The sequence below is a fragment of the Pteronotus mesoamericanus genome, unplaced genomic scaffold, assembly GCF_021234165.1.
Source record: "Pteronotus mesoamericanus isolate MK-2021 breed Mesoamerican mustached bat unplaced genomic scaffold, CSHL_Meso_final scaffold_705, whole genome shotgun sequence".
Classification (NCBI taxonomy): Eukaryota; Metazoa; Chordata; class Mammalia; order Chiroptera; family Mormoopidae; genus Pteronotus; species Pteronotus mesoamericanus.
In genome coordinates, this window is record NW_026555326.1 from 3,113,045 (window position 1) to 3,136,202 (window position 23,158).

The following is a 23,158-nucleotide window of genomic DNA, read 5'->3' on the forward strand; positions in this document are numbered from 1 at the left end:
TCTTTAGGGAGGAAAAGTTAGGGGGTCTAAACCGCATGACCAGCGATATGGAAGTTCAGAGCATCCAAACTGCATGACCAGCAATGTGCTGGGGGAGGAAAGGTTGCTCTGGTGGCGAGGTCCTTGTTTTCCCAGTTTTGTCCCTTGCTAGGCACCAGGGGCTTTCTGCCCTGGTGGCCTTCTCTACATGGCCCATCGTCCTTGCTCTGCTCATGTCTGACTGCCTCCCAGATAACCCCAGGCTCACCATGTAGGCAGCTTGTTCTCAAATATCCAGAACTCGAATGCAGAACCTTGTATCGCTACTTCTTCCCAGGGACGAATCATTTCAAGATAGAGCTGGGAGCCCAGCCATCATCCAGATTCCCAGCTCTACCCCTCTCTGCCTCAGGAGGGAGGAGGTACTGACACAGGAGAGATGGGGCAGGGAAGAAATGCAGTGTCTCCGGTGCAGGGGGGTGCAGGGGAGGCTGGTGGCAGAGCGAGTAGGGTATCGCTGGCATTCCATAGCGGGCTTTGACCGTGCAGCTGAATCAGAGCCGAGGAGCTGCCTAGACCAGAGGAGCCTCAGAGTCGACTGTGGGAAAACCTGATAGCCCATCTGGGATCCATCCAGGCCCTGCCTCCCTCCCCCATGCCCTGAGCTCATTGGAGGAGCCACAGTGGGGAAGCAGAGCCAGGTGCCTCCCCCAGCCCACAGACCCCTGCCACTCTCTTCCCCCTCTGAAAGACAGGGTCCTGGGCCACCAGCTCCTGGCTTCAGTTCCTGCCCCTTCCTCTCAGAACCAGCATGAGCTGATCTTAAGGTTTCAACTCATGCAGAGGAAAGGGGAAGGAGCCTCAGAGCTCTTTATGTGGGGGCCTGGGAATGCAGCCCCATTCCATGTCAGGGAGAAGTGCGGATGGCCATTAAGTTAACGCTGGGCTTTCAGCATCCTCACAGAGCAGTTGACCAGCCCTCCTTAGCTGGCAGAGTCCTAAATCTCCAGTGCCCCGAATCTCCCATCTCTCCAATCTCCTAAGGACTCAAGCTCTCATAACACAAGCGTCTTGGGATTGGAAGGCATGGGACAACGCGAAGAGCAGGTACAATCAGCTGCCTGGAGCCTTACCCCTGTATCCTCAGCTCTGCTGCTGCGGGGTTTGCTGTGTGACCTTGAGGGAATCATTTGCTTTCTCAGGGACCCAATTTCCTTTTCCATAATAGGATACCTGCCTCTCCTCCACCCATAATCCTGAGGCTGATGATAGAAAAATTTAAATGACAGAAACACAAAATGGAACATCATGATCAGAGCACACTCTGCAGAGGAGACAGCAATGCGATGCCAGTTACGTCAACAAGTGGCGGCCTGAGCTGGGAGCATCGGACCCCCCAGGGCCCCCCAGGGCCCCTGCCCGCCGCCAGGACAAAGAGTCCTCCCCAGAGCCTGAAGGAGAGCATTTTATTTCCCCGTTTTCTTTGCATCTCTCCCACTCCCTGGGATCAGTAGAAGTCATAGTGGTCTTGTCACCCACCACGTTTTATTAACCTTTGACCGCCACCCATCCTGAGCGTGGGTGGACTCAATGGGGCTCTCCATCCCTCTCACATGCAGACGTGCCCACTCCCCTCTGTGCGCAACACAGAATACCCTCCCCGGGACGACCTGCCGGGGTGGTGTCCCCAAGAGGGCACCCGCCGCAGGAGGATCCTGAGAGCCAGCTGAGAAAAGTTACCTATTTGTTGGGGAACCTGACAGGGTGAGAGGCAGCACAGACCACCTGGAGGGGACCAGGCCCTTTGCCCACCACAAATCTCTTTTAACAACAAACTTTGAGAACAGCCTATTTTTCCCAGTGCAGCTTCCTGCATAGTGTTTGCCTAATCTGTCTGCCCCAAATCCTCTCCAAACATGAGGTTTCCTGCCCTGCACTGGCAATCAGCGAGCTCATTATCCGGGATTAGAGATGGAATGGGGGGGTAGGGTCCCATTTAATTACAGGAAAAAAATTAGCCCAACTCATGTCAGCAAGGCCACTGGGATTAGAATGAAGTCCAGGTCTGGACACAGGTCAGTGGGGAGGCGGCAGTGCCCTATGCTCTGGGCTGGGGTCTTCTGCTCTTGACTATCTCCAGGATGAGGGTGGAAGGCGGGGCTCCCAGAAAGTCTCTCTTGGGGATCGAGGAGAAGGGTTCATGCTTGTGTTAGAGAGAGAGGCAGAGAGACATCCCAGAGAAAGACGGAGATGTAATAGACATGCAGAGAAACTGGAATTGACAGGAGAAAGACAAGGCAGGGAGGGAGGGAGAGAGGCAGGGATGGAGCAGCAGGTAGGAGTTAAAAGGAGATTGCTAGTGAAAACAGAGACAGACAGACATGTTTGGAGACCTCCCTTTCTCTCCCCACACTTCCTATGGGTTAGCACTTCCGTCACTTTCTTTTTCAAGGGTAGGACAATCGACAGGCAAAAGAAGCAGACCTCCTCCCTGCCTCCCTCCTTTCCCTCTTCCCTCCTTCTAGGGTCCAGCACACTGACCCAGTTCTGCTGCATGCAGTGCAGGTGACTGTTGCTTTTGGCCTGAACAGGGAACAAGGGTGGGGTGGAGAGCTTGCACTCCATCCTTGATTATGAGTGTCCTCTGTAGCCTGAAGATGGGGCTTTCTTCCAAACAGACCTTGCCTTCTCTTCTGTGAGAAGAAACTCTTGTCTCATAGAAAGATTTATTCATTAATTCATTTATTTATTCTTCCATTTTACAGGTAGGTAGGGAGCATTATTATGGGCCAGACCCATAGCTGATGGAATAATTTTTATTAACCCAATAGAAGGCAAATTGACCACTGGCTCTAGATTTTAAGTGGTACTGTCTTCTCACCTCTTTCCTCTTTTCTAACACATCAACACACACACACACACACGCACGCACGCACGCACGCACACTTAACCATCTTGGAAGTAGTCTAGGCCCTCAGAAACACCGCTGTCTAATTCCTACCCACAGAGACAAAGGGTACAAGCACAGTGCAAAGACCTTGAGAATACATCAAGGCAACACACAGCAGACTACAAATGCATCAGTGCAAACTGTATATTATTGTATGAGTATAATTATTTGTATGTATTTCTGCCCACTTTTCAAATAAGGAATTAGATAATATAATAAAAGATTTGGCAAGCACAAATAATGAAAACTAGCATGGAACTAGAAAATGCAAGCCACAGAAGGGGAGTGGAAATAAATATGCTAACAATAAAGCCAATATAGGAGCCATCACCCAACATCAGATTTGGCCTGAGTATCCTGGCAGCCAAATCAAAAAGGGAAATGGGATGAATTAGAAATCCTTACTCTCTGATAGAAGTATACCTGTTTTTTCAGAAGAGACAATTTCCAGACGTTGCATTCTATAAATGATTTATCATGTGAGATCTTGTACAGAAACCAGGACAAAAGTTGGACATCAAAATCAGAAGCATCTTTTATATGGAAATTTTTTATAATAACTCATGCTAAAATGCCAAGGCTGCGACATCCATGCAACAATCAACATTCAATAAATTACCCTCCTGGAGTAACCAACAATAAAAAGAAAATAGATAAGGCCATTAAGGAAAGTGAAGCTTGATGATTAAGCTTTTGTGATCCAAGTTTGTGGCTTTCTGGAGCTCTAACTTGATTCAAGGATAAAATGCAACTTTCTGAAGCGCCCCTTTATGCCTGGCATTCTGCCAAAAGTTGAATAAAATGAACTATGGAGAGTCAGCTTCTACATCTGGGAATTTATCACCTTTGTTGGCACTTCCACAGGGGCTCAGACAGCAGAATAAGAGCATTAAAATGATAGTAAGATGTTAACATCGTACATAAGACAAAGGTGAATGAATACCTTTTGGGGAGGCCTGTGGCTTAATAAAAGCTTATGTAATCAAACTGACTAAGGTTCAAATCTCTGTCTGCCGCTTACTGTCTATGTGACCTAAGACAACAGAGCCCCAGTTTCTTCAGCAATGAAATGGGTTTTGGGAATTAACATAGATATTTTGTGTCAGGCGCCTGGAGCCCTGTCCAACATGTAATATGAGCTCCGTCAGTGGTAACTAGACGCCATTCCAGGATTGCTAAATAAGGCTAGATTCCTACTGTGGAACCGTGAGTAGCACCAAAACGAGGAGCTCTCTGATCCTCACACGGGTGGCTGGGGACCCCGTGGCCCTTCTGAGAAATCCCCTCAACACCATCAGCTCCTAATGGTTGGGACTGTCTGAAGCCATTTCTGCAGATGTTCCGACATAGACCGTTTCTCAGGAAGCCCAAGATTTCTCCCTTTTGGCTGTTTCTGTCACAACTTGACTAGGAAATCCCTGAGCCTGCTTTCTCTCACCTGTTTTCTTTCCTCTTCAGAAATGCCCAGGACTTGGGGTTTGCTGCCGAAGGTCATTGTTTAGGTCCATGTTTTCTTGCCCAACCCCATTGTCTTCCCGCACCTCAACCCTCAGGTGCCCCTCCTCCGCTTGTTACGGGGTGGTTCAGGCATCAGGTGGCATGACAGGTATTCACTCCTGCCTCTCCTCGAGGCACCCCTTGTCCAGATTGGACGTCAACCATCCCCAGACAGCCTCCAGGTCACAGCAAAAGGAGGCGAGGACAGGAAGCCACGTGATGTTCCCCGCCTATCCCACGCCACACCTCCCTGACAGCTACGGACCCAGAACTCCCTTGAGCCACAGAGGGGCGCAGGAAAGGAGAGGCAGATGCAGAGCATCCAGGTGTTGGGCCAGGGGCCAGGCACATACCAGGCCGGCCCTTCAGACACATCCCCTTTGCCCACCCCTCCCCCTCTGCTTCTTTGCAGTTTTTCTGGTACTTTCCAGCTCACTGCCAAATTGTCAAAAGCTATGAGAGGCAAAGTGCTGTTCAGTTAATGATTCCAGTCCCTGGAGAGGAGAAGCACTCTTTTAAAAGAAAAAAATAGAGAGGAGTGGGGGTGTGGGAGGGGCAGAAGAGGGGGATGCTTTAGTACTTTACACAAAAGCTAAGCTGTAGCTCCTTCTAGCTCTTTTTAAGGAGCAGATTAGAAGTGGGCAGGTTTGCCCCGAGCAGCCTTCTCTCCGTGGGTAATAGACTGGAGCCTCCCCCTCACTTTCTCTTTTTGCACAAAATAAAAAGGGTCTGAATCAGAACACTGCCGTCCTTTTGGCCCCGGTGGCCTCAGCCTCCTGTGTCCCCAGCACAGGTCCAATAGAGGCCGTCGCCAAACCACTCCTTCGGCCGCGCAGAGAGGCTGTCATCAAAACGCAGGCCACAGCCTCCCCCAGTGCCAAGGGCTCCTCTCCAAGCCCCTGCTGCCCCCTCCTCTGCCGTCTCCCCTTCCTCGCCCCACCTCCCCGACCCGCTCTCGCCTCTCCCTCCTCCCCCACCCTCCCCCACCCCTTCCCCAGCTCATTCCTTTGGAAGGACAGAGAGCCGAAGTGACCGACTGCCCAAATGGGCCCCTGAAGAACTTTGCCCCCGCCCAGTTTTCCTCCTCAGCCTGCTCCCACCCAACTCTCGGGATTGAAAGTAAATATCTAAAATTCTTTGCCTCCATGCAGCCCTTTCCACTGTCCCGAATGCTTTCCCATTCCTTATCTCCCTTGTTCCTGCCATAGCCCTGTCATGCAAAGTATTGTTTTTACCAGTTTTGCAGATGAGGAAAGTGAGAATTAGCTCCCTTGGCTGAGTGCCCCTGAGTGGCCGCCATGCCAGCGACTTAAGAATTTCAGCCCTGACTGAAAATTTCCATCATCATCAAGTGTGATCAGCTTTGTGAGGGGTTTCTTTAAGGCAATTTTGTTCCGTATCATCCCTAGAACAGTTCCCTGTGGCCTTGGTCCCTGGCATCTGCTCACATCGTCATGCAGAGAACTGCGTCGGCTAGAAATGCAGCCACTCCTCAGGTGCAGGGATGTGTGGCTGGCCCAGGTCCAGGAGCCCATGTGTCCTGGGGAAGTGGAGAAGGAGGGGGCTGCGCTTTGCTGACTGTTGAGCCCATTGGATATTCCGCCAATGCTCGGAGAAAAGGCAATACGAAGCTTGCTCCTCACAGTCTTCTGCTTCCCTCCTTCTCCCTCTCCAAGAGGATCCTGGCACCTGCCGTACTGTTGTACCCAGCCACCAGCCAGGCTGCATGCAGGCACTATGCCCGGCAGCTATGGGGCATCGGCCCAAGGAGGGGTGGGCACCGAGGAGAAGCAGGCATCCAGTCAAAGAGAACAAGGTGACCAGGAAGGGTCTCAAGCAGTGATACCAGGGAGCAGAGCTAGAGTCAATGGTAGATTGAGTAGATGAAGCAATCCTTGCTCACCACCCCAACCCACCCAACTTTGATTAGAATGGTCTGGCCCCAGGAGAACAGCAATGAATTAATTAGGAGTCTGTTGTCACAGAGCAGCTCATTATTAAAGTCCTTCTCCTGGGAGGAGAGATGGGGAAAGGTGTGAAGAGGGCAGCTATTCAAACAAAATCTTCTAAAAGAGCTAGACCTTCCCCCAGCTGTCTGTTCTGCCCTTGGTTTCTGCCAGATAGGCGGACGGAGCAGCACACATGGAGTGCGCTGAACAGCCTTGTGCTGGCTGCTCAGGATTTCAGCATGGAGGCTCTCGGGTCTCAGCTCTTTCTGGCCTCTTTCCTCTTCCTGTGACACTGTGTCTCAAACCCCAGCTCTGACCCCATCATCATGACCTGAAGCCCTGCTTTCAATGTGCCTCTGAGCTAGCACAGCTCCAGCTTAGTGGCCCTGGAGTTCTTTTCATACCAGCACCTCAAGTGTTCAGGCCGTTCTTCCTAAGAGCTCTTGTAGGTCCAATGGGGAGAGGGAAAAAAAAAATCATTTCAACAGAAGCAAGTGCGTATAGTATGTTTCTGTGCCAGTTCCAGAAGATTGGGTGGGGCGCAGGTGGGTGGCCGAGCAACATTCCTGCTTTCCCTACCCATTCTTTTCTGGGGACGAGAAAGAGAGGCCTGGAAAAGGGAAGGCCTAAAAGCCTTGAGATTCTGGTTCTTCCACCTACCAGTTGTCGGTGACCTTGAGGAATTATTGTCTCTGACTCCCCTGCGCCTCAGTTTTCTCGTCTATAACATAGGAATAATAGAACCCTTGGCACAATGTCTAACACTAATAGGGGTTAAAGAAATGTGAGCTGTGGCTACTGTCCCACTTCTGCCCAGTTTCAGGAACAGGACTCATTCATTTCATTAGCATGTGTTCTTGAGGCCCTATTATGTACACAGTGGTACCAAATGCTGCAGGGCATATGATGCTGTACAAAACACACTGTCTGTTTTCTAGGAACTCCCCATCTTAGGAAAGATAACTGCATGTGTTCACAAGTAACTGTGCCAAGAGACACACTTAGGCGCTATGAGATTTCAAAGGCGGGATCAGGACAGCTTCACGGAGGAGTGGCATCTGGACTGGGCCTTGAAGGGTGGTTAGGATCCAGGAGGTAGAATGAATTGCCAGTAAAGACCAAAAACCTGGAGACGTAACTGGAAAATGATGAGAAGGCCATGTTTGCTAGACCCCTACATAACAAATTGAGAAATGTGAACTTTTCTAAATCACCAATGAAGGCAACTAAAGGTGTTTTGCGTGTGCGGGCATGGGAGCACGCAACTGGTTACTCTTTTTCATGTCCCAAAAGTAGTGAATGTTTGTTATTTTAAAAAGTTATTTTAAAAGCCTGAGATGAGTAAGAGAAAGAAAATTATAAACACCTGAAATTTAAGGTTTTCGCATGCAGAAAAGGCAGGATGAAATAAGTGTTTTAAGAAGATTAATCTGGCCATGTTTGGGAGAACAGATTAAAGCAGGAATATGCGGGAGGCAGGGAGATTTCTCAGGCTCTTGCAGTAGCAGAGATAAGAGTCAATGAAGACTCAGACCTAGCCCGTGAGCCATGGGAATAGAAATACAGGGACAGGGATGCGGTCTCCATTTTTTTCAGGTACCGTGCATCTTCTGCACTGTGGTGTACGCATGCCACGTGCGCTTTTTAAACCACTTTTCCTTTAAAAATCTCAAGGAGTCCCTGCATTCAGACACAGCCCAGTGTCAGATTGCTGCATGCACAATTCTCCACCTCCCTCCTCATCCTTACAGCCCGAACGAAATGCCATCCTCAATGTTAATGAAAGCAAGAGATTACTGTTCCAGATTATAAAATACAGGGCAATTTTAGGCCATTGAAAAGAACGAGTTAATTAAAGAGGGTAATAACCCTCTTAAACACTCGCCCCCTGCTCTTTTTCCGGGCTGCAGGTGGCCTTCTTTGTCACACGGGAGGAGACAGCTATAAGATCTACTTTGTTCCCCAGGACTTATCTCCAGGGGCACCCAGCAGTTTGGATGTAATTTTGAGTCCCAGTGCAGGCATTGTCCTCTTGTGTGACTTACGAAAACCCGAGGCCCCAGAGGGAGGCTGGATGAAAGACACAGAGTCCAGGCCTTGGAATCAGGCAGACCAGCTGTGAGCTTCCCTGGGCCGCTTACTAGCTGTGCGATCCTGCTCTGCTCTGGACACTTAACGTTTCTTATTCTGTGAAACAGGGAGCCTATCCCATAGAGTTTTCAAGATTATCCACGTTAACATCTCCAATCTTTTGCACACTGGTGACCATGTTCAATAGATGTTCAGTAAATACACTGAACTATATAAATTGATAAAGGGAGAGAAGCAGATCAAAACGCTGTGTAGATCCTGCCCCAGGGTGGCCTGGGTTCCTTCGCCTGCTCCTCCCTAGGCGTGTGATGGGGCCTTTCCAAGGTAGGTAGTTAGCCTACGTGTCAGCATGCCTAATTTTCACCACCCCCTGTTCCTGAGCTTGGTGAGGAAGGCTGCACTGTCCCTAGACAGACTCTGAAGAATGGTTCTAAATCATTAATTAAATCCTGAAATACTCAGGGCATCCCCAAGCAGGAACCTGTGTGCGGTGTCTCAAGTGGAGATTTGGAGAGCCCACATATTAGAGGTTTGATTGCGCAGAGATTCCAGTTTGGCAGAAGTTGCTTATTATTCTTTATTAATTCTTTCTCCCTCCCCTCTATACTCCCCCAGCTCTGGGCATGCTCTCTGTGAGTTATTGGTTTGCCACTGTGTGATTTTATTCCTTCTGAGGCCGCTTAATGCTTTGGCTGTCCCTCGTTGTGTTTATCTTATTTGTTTCCCAGAACAATCAAGTGCTTCCTCTGCCCCTGGCAGCTTCATCCTGTTCCCAGTGCCTTCTGTCCTGCCCAGGTCTTGAGCCAGAGCAGCGCTGAAAGGTAGGGCTGCTCTGAGGCCGAGCCCTGTGCCCCAGAACTGCCCCACCTTATTCACCTCTGCAAGCTCTTTTCCCTTCCAGGGCTTTGGAGCTCAAACCCTCCCTGAAAAAGGTAGACCTGAGAGTTGGATTCTTTTGCTTCTAAGTCTCAATATCACTTTCCCCTGAGTCATAAAGGGAGAGGCCCATGGGATAGGAGAGTCAGTGCTCTTGTGAAGTACAGTTTGTCATCAACCACAGAGTTGATGGGAAACAGAGGCCGCTTCCAGATGGGAAACAGAGGCTTCTCCTTGCAGGCCTATGGGCTGCAGGGACCAGGGATTGCTTGGTCATCCACTTCTGGCTGAGAAGGAGCAAAGAAGCCACAATATAGGAATTAAAAAAACATCTTTCACTCCATCCAACTTCTCCAGCCTAACTCCTAAACCCTTTCTTTACTCATAGTAGATGCTCAATAAATACTTACGACATCCACTATCCCCTATCATTAAAAGCCAGGCTCTTAAATCTCAGACTGTCCCAAGGTGCTGAAGTCCAGAGAAGTACTTCCTGTTAGGACCCCCTATCCCCTCCACACACACACACACGTTTCAGAAGAAAGCCCACCATGGCTTGGCTTTCTGAGGTCCAGGAGCCTCTAGCCCCATGTACCCCTCCACTAGCCCATCATCCCCAGTTTTGAATTTAGGGCATATTCATAACATGCACAGAAATAGAAGTAATTGTACACGGAAATGTCAATCTCCAATGTCAAAACCCGACATTGACCCATAACTCTAGGGACCAGTACTGGAAACATCTGTGTGTGGGGCGGAGAGCGCGTGCCCCTATGTCAGGGTCGGGGCAGCCAGGATTCTTCACGTTGAGCACATCTTCATGACCTCCTTCCTTTTCAAGGACAGCGGGCCCTTTCCTCTCCTCTCCTGGACCAGTGCAACCCACAGGCCAAGTTTTTAGACTCCTGTGTCCCTCTCCAATTAGACAAGCATTTCGGGGCAGGCTCCCAGCTGTCCTCCAGGAGCCCGGGCCTGCTTGGCTGTGACTCTGCATGGTTAGTTAATGTTTGCACAGCCCCGGGGTGTGGGGCGGGGGCGGTGAGCCGCAGGCGCCCTGGAAGTGGCTGGCTGCTGCTGCTTCTGTGTGTGCGCACGAGTGTGTGCAGGATAAAGGGAAGAAGCATCTCAGAGACTGAACTTACTAAAGACTTCAATCTATAAATAATTCGGGTCATGAAGCTGTATAAAAATAAACTTCAGCATGAGTCCTTTCTCTCGAAGCACTAAATGCACAGCTGCAGACACACTTGCTCATTAACTCACTCCTGAGTTCAGCCTGGGCAGCACCAGGCCTTTCTCCACCTTGCCCTCCTTAAAGGTCTAAATGTGCACACACATACACACACATGCACACACAAATGCACACACAACTGTACACACACATATATACATAGACACGCACACATATTTATATACCACGCAAGCCCAGAGTCCTGAGGCAGAAATACAATCAAGTCATAAAGGCCTCTAGGACATAAGGTGACAAGATTCGCTGAAATTGTTGTTGAGCTCTCAGTAACTGAAGCCTCATCCTCTCCAAACTTGGTCTGCAACACTACGTTTCCAGGAAGTCTGGGCTCAAGCATAACATTAACTCTTTCATATTTACATCATACTGTAAATTTTTCAAAAACTCACATTTCCACCTCTGCTTTTTAGTTGAGGTGCCACCTCCTCCAAAAAGCCTCCCCCTCACGGCTCCCTCCATCTGGGTGAGGTGCTGTCCTGCCCCCCCATACTGGCCTCCCCAGGCTCCCCATGTGTTTGCAAAGATGGGTAGGGGTGTCCATTTCCCCATCCCTCAGGCTTACTAAGAAGATCCTTTCTCACTGTGTCCCCAGCTGTTAGCCTAGACCTGGCTCATGGTTGGCATGTACGAAATGCATATGGTACAATACTAAAATTCATAGCTAATAACTAATTTCATTTTCACAATATCTTTTTTGAGCTAGTAAGGACAGGAGTTACCACCCTTTTTTGACAGCTGCGAAAACTATTACACAAACAAGGGAAGTGAGTTGCCTTAAGTCACATAGCCAATTAATGAGAAAACTGAAATTAGATCCCAGCCCTCCAGACAGGAACCAGTGCCTCCCACTGTGTGGGGATGCCTCTCACTCCAATCTATTTCCTACTGAGAGGCCCAAGAAGGGAATTCCCCATTCTAGTGCTCTTCAGCTCATCTTGAAAAAAAAATTACTATGACTACTGCTACTACTACTAATAATAATATTAAAGTGATATTAAAGTGCCACATTCCAAACAAAGGCGCCATAATTTAGGACTAACTAGAGAAGAAATTGATGCACAAGAGAAAGAGTTCCGAGCAGCCTGCAGGTAAGCTAGTTAATTGGATATGCTGATTTGAATTGGATGTTCAAGTAAAGAGGCTGTCGCTAATTTCTGCACAGACCTAGCTGTGATTTAAAGGAAAGCTACTAATAGGATTACTGTTTCATTCTCATTTCAAAGAGGCCCCTCCCATCTGGGGAAAGGACCACAAATCTCCCCTGTATTTCTCCTTCCCCAAAGCCAGCCCTGAGAAACTGACATTTTTAGCTGCCAACGAAGGTCCCCCCAAATTAGGTTTGAGTTTATTGTTGCCTGCAGGAAAGTGGTGACTGTCCCACTTTGGCCTTGGGGTTTAAAGGAGGAAAAGTAGGTAAGGAAAGAATTTAGACTTTCGCTATACTCTGTTCTCAGCCAAAAGGAACAGCTACATTTGCCCATTATTGTTCCCTCTTAAGAGTCATGGAGTGGCTGAGAAATCAGGGTCCATGCGGGAGTGGACCCCCGTTCTGCTACTCTTAGCTGTGTGATCTTAGGAAAGTCACCTAACTCTCCCATGCCTCGAATTTCCTCTCTGCAAAATGAAAATAATAATAGTATTTACTGCAGCAGTGCTTGTAAAGATTACATGAGTTAATTTCTGCTAAGTACATTCAACAGCACCTAGCACATCGTGAAAGTGATAGGGTGGAAGCTATTATCCAATACTGTAGGAGAACAGTCCTTTCTTCGAAAATGCACCAAGTCCATCCTACCACCTTCAGGCAAGGCCGCATTGACCCGTGAAGCAAAAGAGGTTACCCTGGGTTCAAACCTGTCCTGCGTAGGTGGCAATCGCCTCTGATGGTCACTCATTCTGCAGTGAGGGCTCCCCGAGACAGGACTTCTTGCAAGAGCTAGCTGGAATCTCCTTGTGCAATAGTTTAGGCGCATTTTGCCTCTTTCCAATCTCAGTAAAACTGTCACCCTCCACTGTAGCACAATGTCCTTCCCAATGTCCCAACTCTGAGTTTTGCCCAAGCAACAGGGACAGCTTCTGCATGTCCACTGAGGTCTGGCCCTCCCAGGAGAGGACATGCTGGAGTGCCTCGCCTCCGCCTGTCTGCGTCACCTCCCTCCTTGGCCCACCCCCTCACCCTTCCCCGTCCGGTTGGGTACGGAGGCTTCTGCAGCTTGATCTGATAACGACCTTCTCTTGGACTGGATTCATGACCTATTTCAGTTTATTGTTGTCCATGTAGTCATTGAAACCTGGCCTTAGGGACACAGTTTTTTTTTTTTGTTTTGTTTTGTTTTTTGTTGTTGTTGTTTTTGACTGAAGAACAAGGATTTAATGTTGCAGAAAAGCAGATACTTAAAATGTAGGCTCTGGCATGGGGACACCCTGACCCTGGTCTTGGGCCAGCAGGCTCAGGAGGAGGGAGTGCAGGGTCCGGCAGACAGGTGTGTAGCCCAGGCGGCTCAGGTGCAGGTAATCATACATGTCATGGTGGCTGGGTCTGGCAAGGATGGGGGACAACTTTGAAACTCATACCTTCCTATCTAAGACAGAACAATCTGGGCAATTGTGTGCTTGAACCCTCCCCACTCTCTAACAGAGCCCTCCTCCCTGGTCCCTGGTCCCTGGTCCCTGGTCGCTTCCTCTGGACCATGCTGGCGGGGAGCCAGTCTGAGCCCCAGTTCCACCGCTTCTAGCTCTGTGACCTGAATGGAAGAGCTCAGGTGAGAGGTGCTCCAAAGCCCCTGTAGCGCCAGCAGTGCGTACACGTCTGTGATTCTCCAGTGGCAGGCCCTGAGCAGGTTATTTCTTCCTGTTATTCAGAGGGGAAAACTGAGGCTCAGACGGATGAGGTAACTGACCTAAAATTGTACTGTTAGGCAGAAACCAAGCCCAGACAAGAACAGAGTCAGACCAGAAACCCAGGAACCTTCGGTGGGTTGCCAGAGGGAACAAAGGGAATTTGGGAAGGGAAAGGCCTCTGCTGCCCAGTTGGCCTCCCCTGCCTTCTGCCTGCCAGCCCCCACCCCATTTCCTTTGACCCCGCTGGCCTCCTAGCCCCAGTTTCCATCTTCTCTGCCCTCCCGAATCTTCCTGGGAGGGTTACGCGCGCTGGAGGCAGATAGCGTGGAACGAGGGAGTGAGTGGAGAGGCTCAGGCTTCCCAGGCAGCGCTGCTTTTCCCTCTGGGGATTTAGACTGAATGAAATAGGATAGCTTAGTTCAGGTTCAGTTCCAAGAACATATTCTGTTCTGGTTTGGTCTTAGCTCTGACATTTGAGAGTTAGGTAGATTTGATTCTGGCTTTAACTGATTTATTAAAAGATTGGGGTTGCAGATGGAAATTTTTTTTTAAAAATCTGCTTAGGTCTCTGATTCAGTAAAAGGTGAGTGTCTGGGACTGGTCCTACCTGGGATGCACAGAGGATAAGATGACAAGTTGCCTCTAGTCCAGTCCCAGCTCCGACCTGGCTGCCAGTACCAACTAGTCCCAGGGACCAGAGCAGGGAGGCCAGACTTGTGGTGTTTCTCCTTCTGACTTTGCATCTAGGGCTTGCTGGGAATCCAGGCAAGTGCCCAGGCTTGTGGGGAGGGAGGCTGCTCCACCTGGCGAGGAGTTAGCTGGCCTCCCGGGGCAGGGAGGTCCTGGGCCAAGCCTGGAGGAGCAGGCAGGATCCGCAGCTCCAGGGAGAGCCAGTGCCGTGAGGAGACTGAAACCTCACAGGGAGGGTGGTGAGAGTCACTGGGATGCTTCCCCTGCAGAGGAAGAAGCAGAGCCTGGACTCCCATTTTATGGAGACAGAAAGTTGAGGTCAAGCCGACGAGAAGCCATGACTATCAAGTCTTCCCTCTTCCCCCGCCAATAGCAGGAGAACTTGTGTGGCTAAATGCTGCCACACTTCTGGAAGGATCCCTGTCTGTCTGTCCATTTGGTATTTGTCCATCTAAGGGAGAATGTGCCTTTGAATGTTAAGGGGATTCAATTGAATGTAGGGTGTTTTCCCAGATAAAGACCCTGACTCTTCACTCTACTTGAATCCATAATGAGATTTGCACAGGGTGGAAGGTAGTAGCCTCAGCCCCTTAGCATCATCACTGATGACCTCAGAGTCTTCCTCCATGCACCCTGTGAGAATGAATTAAATGGTGCCCTGACCTCTACCCTGAAAGGAGGGGCTTAGTGACAGTTGCCAAGGCAACAGCTTTGAACAGCAGGAAACTACTAGCCTGGCAAAAAAGGGGGTAAAAGAGGAGCTTAGGATAAACAGGAGATTCTAGCCCACAAAGGGAGTTCCTGGGGTAGGAATGGCTGAGAGCAGAGTTTCTTTGGTCCCATTAAGGTTACCTCCTCATCCTCAAGCCCAGAAGCCCCCAACTCAATCATCAAAGCAAGTGAGAACACAACATCCCTGATTCCAGGCCCTGCCCTGCTGTTCTTACCCCCTTAATGGGGCTGGGCAAAAGCCCTCAGGCAGGAACCTGCTGTTTCTGCCTCTAGAAAACCCGGTGTCACACAGTTTCCCACGCACAACGGTTCATAGTCTACCTCCCACACATTCCAGTTCAGCCCAGCCTGGCAGGTGCAGACCATACCCTGGCTCAGGCCCTTCCAGTACGCAATTCTCAAGAGGGTACAGAAATACGAATGGAAGTGCTGGTCCTACTTTCCCAATTCAGCTATAAACAGGGTTCTTGACCATCCCTACTTGGCCAATAGAAACTAAAAATGCCTCTGTTCTTTATCCTGACATGTTTACTGTGGCATTAGGCACCAGGCTTAGCCCTTGGGACGAACAAGGCACAGTCCTCTTGCCCAGGAGCTCTCCGTGGGGTGGGAGGAATGGACAGAGGGAAAGAGATGGTTAGAACAGGAGTCGGGACAGGAAGTCTCAGTCTTAAAATCTTCCAAAGAAAAGGTCTTTTGACTTCATTTTGATTTAGCACTAAAGAGACCACAGTACTTTATCAGTTGGTTCATATAGTTCATGTCCTTTCAACAAGTATTTCTCAAACATTCCCTTTTATCCATCCCCAGCTATGTTCCCAGCCCATTTTCATCCTTAGGATTAGAGGATTAGAGGAGAAATAGAAAATATATCCCTGCCTTCACATTGTTGACGAACGGATGCACATAAGAAGCAATTAGGGAACAAGTTAAATAGGTCACCAATACATGTTAGCTCATACATATATGATGAACAAATCAGTTGATTATAATCCTAGGACAAAACGTCTGGTAGGAAAAGAAGGCATCGAAGACGAGGTGCAGTGAGTGCAGTGAAGAGACTGGGGAAGGCTTCATGGAGGAAGTGGGGCTTGAGCTAGAGGGGTTCCATGAGTACAGGACAAAGAAATGCACCATCAGGTAGGGCATGCTGGTCAACAGTCAACTGCCATGTTGGAAGCAAGGAACCAGGGAGTGGGGGTACATTTGAACCAAGGGCTCTCAGGCACCAACTTCTGGATGACCTGGGGACTTCTCCCCACTGAGTCTCAGTGTTCTATATGTAGATTGCTTAGACTACCTTAGTGCTTCTCGAACCCCCTGAATCAGCAGCATCGACATCACCTGGGAATTTATTAGAAATGAAAATTCTCAGGCCTTATTCCCACTCAATCAGAAACTCTGGGCATGGGTCCAGCAATGCCGTTTACCAGGCCCCCTTGGTGATCCTCAGGGCACGCTCATTTGAGAACCACTGGGCTACACTGGTGCTTCTAGACTCTGGCTGCTCGTTAGATTCACCTGGGAAGCTTTGAAACGCAGAAAAGATGCCTAGGCTCCACCCACAGAGATTCTGATGAATGGACCCAGCCCTGGCATCCGTAGTTTTAAAAACTCCCCAGATGATTCTAATTTGCAGCCAGAACTGAGAAGCACTGGACTAGATGACGTTCAAGTCCTTTCTGACTTATTACCCTGGGCTGGGCTCTGAGAGGCCGAGCTGGGATTCCCTGCGCACCACATATTACCAAGTGGATTTGCAGACATTCAGGGGATATGTTTGGGGGCAGAAAGACCTTCCTGAGACCTGAAAGTCTTGAATCTCTTGATGACCAGGTTTTTGATGGTCTGTGTGAGTGTCCCGCCATTCTTCTCCCTTACCTGCCTGAGACTGTGCTGATGTTGACTCTCTAACCCAAAACACAAATAAGTGTATACAGACACATACTCACTTGCACACACACTTATCACACTGTTCTATACACACACAAGAATGATCACATAGAGATATTCAAAAATCACACCTAAGAGCTTATTATGTACACACGCAAATAAACCCATTATTAGAAATTCCAAATTCAGTACACTCAGAGCACTTGCGAAAGGATTCTTCTTAGTGGAGCTGGTCTGTCTGAGCTAAGGGGCACCTCTGTCTTCCCTGCAGCTTAGCCTGGTTCAGGGCAGCAAGTGGTGGTGGTGGGACGGGCTGATTATCTTCTGTAAAGCTACCTGCTCTGGGCTGAGGCCAGGAACCGCAGGAAACTGCAGAGTGCAGATGCTGAGGATGCAATTGTTTCTTTTGCAGATTCGAGCTGATGGTCCCCCCCATGGTGGGGTCCAGTACGAGACGATCTCCGTGCTCAAAGACGGAAGCCCCATCCTCAGGGACATGGCCTTCTCCATCGATCAGCGCTACCTGTACGTCATGGCCGAGAGACAGGTAAGTGCCAGCATTTATCCCTCCTTTCTGAAGGCCAGCAGGAGCTGATAACCTGTGACCTTTATTCAGAAGCTGTTCCATCTAACAAGGGAGACGTCTGGGCTTACTGCTCAGGGGCCTGGGAGAGGCAGAGTCCGTGGAGGTTTTTGCAGGGAGCCAGTAAGAAGCAACAGGGGCCAGCCATTTCCCGCAGGCTTCTCTCTAGACCACAGCCCCTGTCTCGGTGCATAATGAACAGCCCCGCAAGAACAGACCAGACCGCACAGAGCAGCTTGGTGTGATTAGGGGGTAGATTTACTGCTCCTGGGCCCATGGAGTCTGCTGCTCAAGGGAGCCAAAGAAGTGTAAATAATCCAGGCCCCAGGCTGGGCCCAATCCTGGGAGAGACAGACTCGGGAGAAGGCCTCCCCCTCAGGAGATAAAAATCTCAGCCTGCATCTTAGACTGAGGCAGGGGAGAAGCTCTGAGAAGCTTCTACCAGCCCTGAGAAGCTGAAGCTCTGCCTGCAGAGTTGGGGAGCCCTGAGAAATGGACTTCTACCCTCTTCCAGGTAACGGCAGACAAGGTTCCCCACCTCTGGTATGGAGCTTGTATTTGCTCTGGGTTGTATTTGCTCTGAATTATATTTGCTCTGGACTGTATTTGCTCTGAATATGTGTGAGCAGGAAAAAGGCAAATGCAGGGAGAGCTATGGTGAAGGGCAAGAGAAGCAGGGAAGATGGGAGATTCTCCAAATCAATGGAGATGCAGAAAGCAAAGACCTTAGGGAATACTGGTTCTTTCTATTCAGTTAGTAAGTGAGCCAGCAGTTGTTCAGCAGAAGCCATGGTCTTAGCATTGATCTGAACACAGTAAGCAAGATAAAGACCAAAGATGGAGAAAAAAGACTGTGAATCTGTCTTGGTGCTGAGGACAATGACTTAGGCTAGACAGGGATGCTGGGCTAGAGGACCAGTGAGGTCTCATGAGGTGTCTCCTAGCTCGTGTGTCATTCTCAAAATACTCTGTCAAGATTCCAGATGTCCTTGATCAGTGTCACCCAGAGTTCCCTTTCCCTCCTTTCTTTTTGAAATATTCTGAATCCAGGAATGATGGATGAGTGCAAGGAGGAAGGAAGAGGCAAATGGGCACATGACAGCATGAGGGAAGCAGTGATGCAGCCCTAACTTGAAAATTGCTTCTGGGGAATCGATGACACAAATCATATGCTAATTGCATGCAAATTACATCCAGATCCTCTTAAACCCACCTGTCCTCTTACCTCCTTTCATGTGGCCCCTACAGTTGAGGCATAAACAGGTCCAGATGGGAACCTGGTGGAGCTGGAGGAGGTTTTGCCTGACCTAGAGTGGGAAAGACAGTCTTAGAAGGAAACACCAAACTATCATTCCAATAAAACAGTTGGGGGGCCCTAGAAAAACCCATTACTGAGAATATATTTATTGGGAACAATGTACCTGTAAAGCATCAAAATGAATGGGACTTCATCCCTACCCTGAAGTTGCTTACAGTGTAAGGAGGGAGAGACATATACCCAGAGGTCTATAACATCAGGTTTAAGTCTATAAATACTCTGCTTTTTTTCCCTATTATTTTCTTTAGACAAAAGGTTATTTCTTAAACAAAAAATGGTAGATGTCCACTGTACAAATTTAAACAATACATATGGAAAAGAAGATAACAAGTCCCTAAACCCCACTACCCAAAATGTAATACCTTGTTAACATTTAGTGAACACCATTCCAGACACTTCTCAAGAATATGTGCAGAGAGAGGGATGGATGGATAGATGGCAACCTGAATGGGCGGATAAAAGGATGGTCTGAGGGATCAAATAGATCCATATTATACATGATATTTTTTAAAGACAATATGTATGGCTGAGGATCAGGTGGGTGACCCTGGGTAAAAAACACTTTCTTGGCTTCTCTGAGTCCAGGAAAATGGAAAAGCAGAAAAAGCAAATAGAAGTGACCAAAGAGACCTTAGTAGAACTGAGATTCCAAGACACGCTTTTTTTGGTTGCATATCTTTCTCTCAAATGGGATGCTTTCTGAAATTGCATTCAAAATGTGGCCAAAGGAGAGGACCTAGGCCAGGGACGGAGGCTGAAGAGTAGCCTTTAAGGAATATAATGACCTCTTGAGACAGTATCTGACGTCACCTCTGATAACATCAGCCCTGGCTAAACCAAGTGTCCATGTCGCTTATTTCCTTTCTTTTTTTTTAAAGATTTTATTTATTTATTTTTAGAGAGAGGAGCAGAGAGGGAGAAAGAGAGGGAGAGAAACATTGATGTGCAAGAGAAACTTTGATCAGTTGCCTCTCACACACCCCCAACAGGGGACCTGGCACATAAACCAGACATGTGCTCTGACTGGGACTTGAACTGGCAACCTTTTCATAGACAGGCCGACACTCAATCCACTGAGCCACACCAGCCAGGGCTCATATCCTTTATTTCTAAATGTCCTCTCATTCTGCCTCAGCTATCAGCTCTTATTACTTTCTGCACTGGACAGAAGGGTTCAGTAGTAGACAGTCATACTAAGCAGAGAGAGGAAGAATTTGGGTTGAATGCCATGGGCTGTCTCTAGGAGGTGACATATTTGTCCAGGGAAACACTATACCAGGTGGAGCTGTGAGCAGCAGGCAGAGTCTAAGGGGTATTTGTGGTGGAGCACTGAGGCCTGTCACCTGGAGAGCTATAAATCGTGTTGAAATAGGTAGCCAGGTGATTTCACTGGGGGCTGGGACCAGGGATGAGGGCCAACAACAGCTCAGAAGGCCCATCGGTCTGAGTCTGAGCAGCTATGAGTACAGAAGGTTCACAGACCTCTTAAAGGAAACTCTTTAATGTATGTCAACAGAACAATCAATGAAAACATAGTCCAATGTCTTGGGTTCTAGTTCAGGTTTCACTATAACCAGAAGTACGACGCTCTCTCGCTTTCAGTTACCTCCCTTGTAAATAAAGGAGTTGCACCAGAGAACAGGGTTGTCTCTGAAGTCCGAAGCTCTGATTTGGATCCTATCTCAACACTTCATAGCTGGCATCCTTAGACAAGTCACTTTGCCTCAGTGTGTCTCACGGGGTCAACCTGAGGCTCAGCAGAGACAACAAATGGGAAGTGGATTTGCACCGCCCCAAGCACCACACAAATAGTCAGCGTGAAGATTTTTCATGACCCCTTTCAGGTCTCAGACATTACGGTTCCATGACTCAGGAGGATAGTGACTATGAGTGTGATCAGAAGGCGGTAAAGTGGCAAGGTGGCACACCCGGGAGGCCTCAGGCTGTCAGGAGGCCTGTGTTCTAGTCCTGGTCCCACTTCCGACAAGCTGGGTGACCTGGGCCCTTCACTTCTCAGGCACTCGGTTTCCTCACCTGTAAAGACAGAGAAAATAAATCCAACTCTCCAGTCTCTTTCAGATCGTAAAGGGGCTGGCCCAAGGTCTTGGGGCTGGGCCTCTCCTCCTTTCCAAAGACAACTCCACAAGCACAGGAAACAGCCTTAAAGTTTGCGAGGCTGTATATATTCACGTGAACTGCTTCCCTGAAGGGTGAACACCGCAGAAGGGGCCAGAATGCTGGCTAGTTATGGACAAGAGTGTGTCCGTTCTGAGAAAGCAACTTAGGGCTTTGGAGTTCTCTAAAAGACCTAAAACCCTATAAGACATCATGGGACTATGCCTTCCCATCACTTTATACTAAATTTCTGGGCAGTCTACTCTCATCCCTGCCTTCACCTTGTCCCCAACTCTTCTTTCTCTGTCCCCTTCCCCCATCCCCAAACATAGTAGCTATTGTATTCATGACACCATGTGAGAGGAGAACCAAGTCTCAGGTCTCAAGTTTTGCCTAGATAGGTTTTCATCTCCCCACAGAGCTAGAACAATTCAATACAGCTCATTCTCTCTCTCTCTTCCTGTATGTGTGTGCATGTGTGTGTTAATTAAATGTAATTAAGAAATAGAATAGGACTAGTCAGAAGTGTTGGGTCTTTAGTGCCACTGCCTAACAATTGGAGTTAATGTACTGTTAATAGATCTAAGGCTAGCCAGTCCCAGGGGAAAATTTGGAAACTGATTTCCCAATCCTGTTAATTGTCCAGGCTTTCCACTGATAAGATTCCTGGCTCTTCCCTAGAAAGTCCAGCCAGCTTCCTCAAGAGCAAACTGACAGATGTTATGGGAGGGAATACAAGTCACTCCCATATCTTCAGTGTCTAATGGAAGTCAGACAGCAAGTCCAGGGAAAATCAGGCTGCAAGCCAAGTGAAAAACCAAGCGACCAGATGAAAAGAAACTTGATAGCCCCAGTTTCCACCCAACTTCTCAGGCTGGCCACTCCTAGAAAGGGAACCTAACTCTGTACTCTAGGTGGATAGAAACAGAGTATGGGGATGGAAGCAATTATTCTATTTTATACTTTAATTAGTTTGAATTAGCAGAGGGAATAGAGGCATAAAATGATCCAGCGAAGGGTGAAATGGAAAAAGAGAGTCGCAGTGGAGAATGGCTGTGTGCAGGCTGGAAGGGGCCTTGGGAACAGCAGAAAGGCTGGTGATGAGCGCGTGTGGGGTGGGGTGGGGCATGGGGTGCTGCTGTCCATTGCAAGGCCTGGGGAGGCGATATAGCCCAGTGGTTAAGAGCTGGAGGATGGGACTCAGACAGCCTTTCACTCAACCTATGTCTACTTACTAGGCGTGTGGCTTTGAGAAAGTTATTTCACTTTACTAAACATCAGTTTCTTCATCTGTATAATGGGCCTACTAATGGCAACTCCTGGGAGGATTGAGAGAACATGCATAAATGACTTAGCCCTATGCTTTCAAATAGTGGTCATGATTATTATTATTGTTGTTGTTATTAGTTGTATTAGAAGTTCTCTGGGACCCCAGAGAGGGCTAGAAGCATCTCCGCTTAACTTATGGCTGAGACAGAGCTCGAAGTCTCAGTCAAACATCTCCAACCTGCTCTTCCTGCGGCTCCCTCCCAAGGGACACCTCAGAAGCCTCAGGCCTGGCCGAATGACAGCATCAGGCTGAGTTGCTCATAATCTGCTATTTATTTTTAAAATTCAGGAATGTGCCCAGCAGACTAAACAGTCCCGCTCCCCTTGATACAGGCAGAGGCAGCCCCAGCCCGTGTGTGAGGCCCAGGAGGCCAGTAGTGCAGCATCTGTGGAGAGAAGGGAGGGGGTCCTGCACCCTGGGCGTCCACCTACCCACAGGGCCCTGTCTGGCTGCATGTGTGGGTACTTGGCCAGAAAGGGGCTGTCCCTAGGGCTTTTTCATTTCTGCCCTCTTCAGGTAAGTAAACTATGTCTCAAGCTCATTGCAAAAGATGGCCTGGCTTCTCCAAGCAGCGTACACTCAGTTCTGAAAGCCCTGGTATTTACATGTAGTTGGCACACTGTTTCTGGGCATTTATTGCTACATAACCATCTACTTTACAATTTAGGGGCATATAACAATCATTTATTAAGCTCACAAACTATATGAGTCAGGAATTAAGACTGGGCTGCACCAAAGAGGGCTTTTTTTCTTCTCTAGAACATGAATGGCATGGGGTGACTAGGATGACTAGGGACTAGAGTCATCTGGAAGCTCCTCTTCTCAGATGTCAGAAGCTGGGAACTAGAAGGCTGGAATCAGCTGGGTCTGTCACCAGTGTACTTTAGACAAGGCTCTCCATGTGTCTTGAACTTCCTCACAGCACGGTGACCTCAAGGCGGTAAACCTTCTGGAGCACAGTGGATGATGGCAGACATAGCAGCTCAGGGTTGCAGGAGTAAAGTAGAAACTTTATTGCCTTTTTTATGACTTAGCCATAGAAGTCACATAGTTCTCTTTCCACCT

The 23,158-nt window shown here is 48.7% G+C and overlaps 1 protein-coding gene across 1 annotated transcript in view; it reads left to right on the plus strand.

The window, feature by feature from the left end:
* Positions 1–23,158, plus strand: part of PLXNA2 (plexin A2) — a 205,371-nt gene that overhangs the window by 79,912 nt on the left and 102,301 nt on the right. The window contains exon 4 of the mRNA XM_054563219.1: positions 17,160–17,294. Coding sequence (XP_054419194.1) covers positions 17,160–17,294 — 135 coding nt within the window. The remainder of the gene's footprint in view (positions 1–17,159; positions 17,295–23,158) is intronic.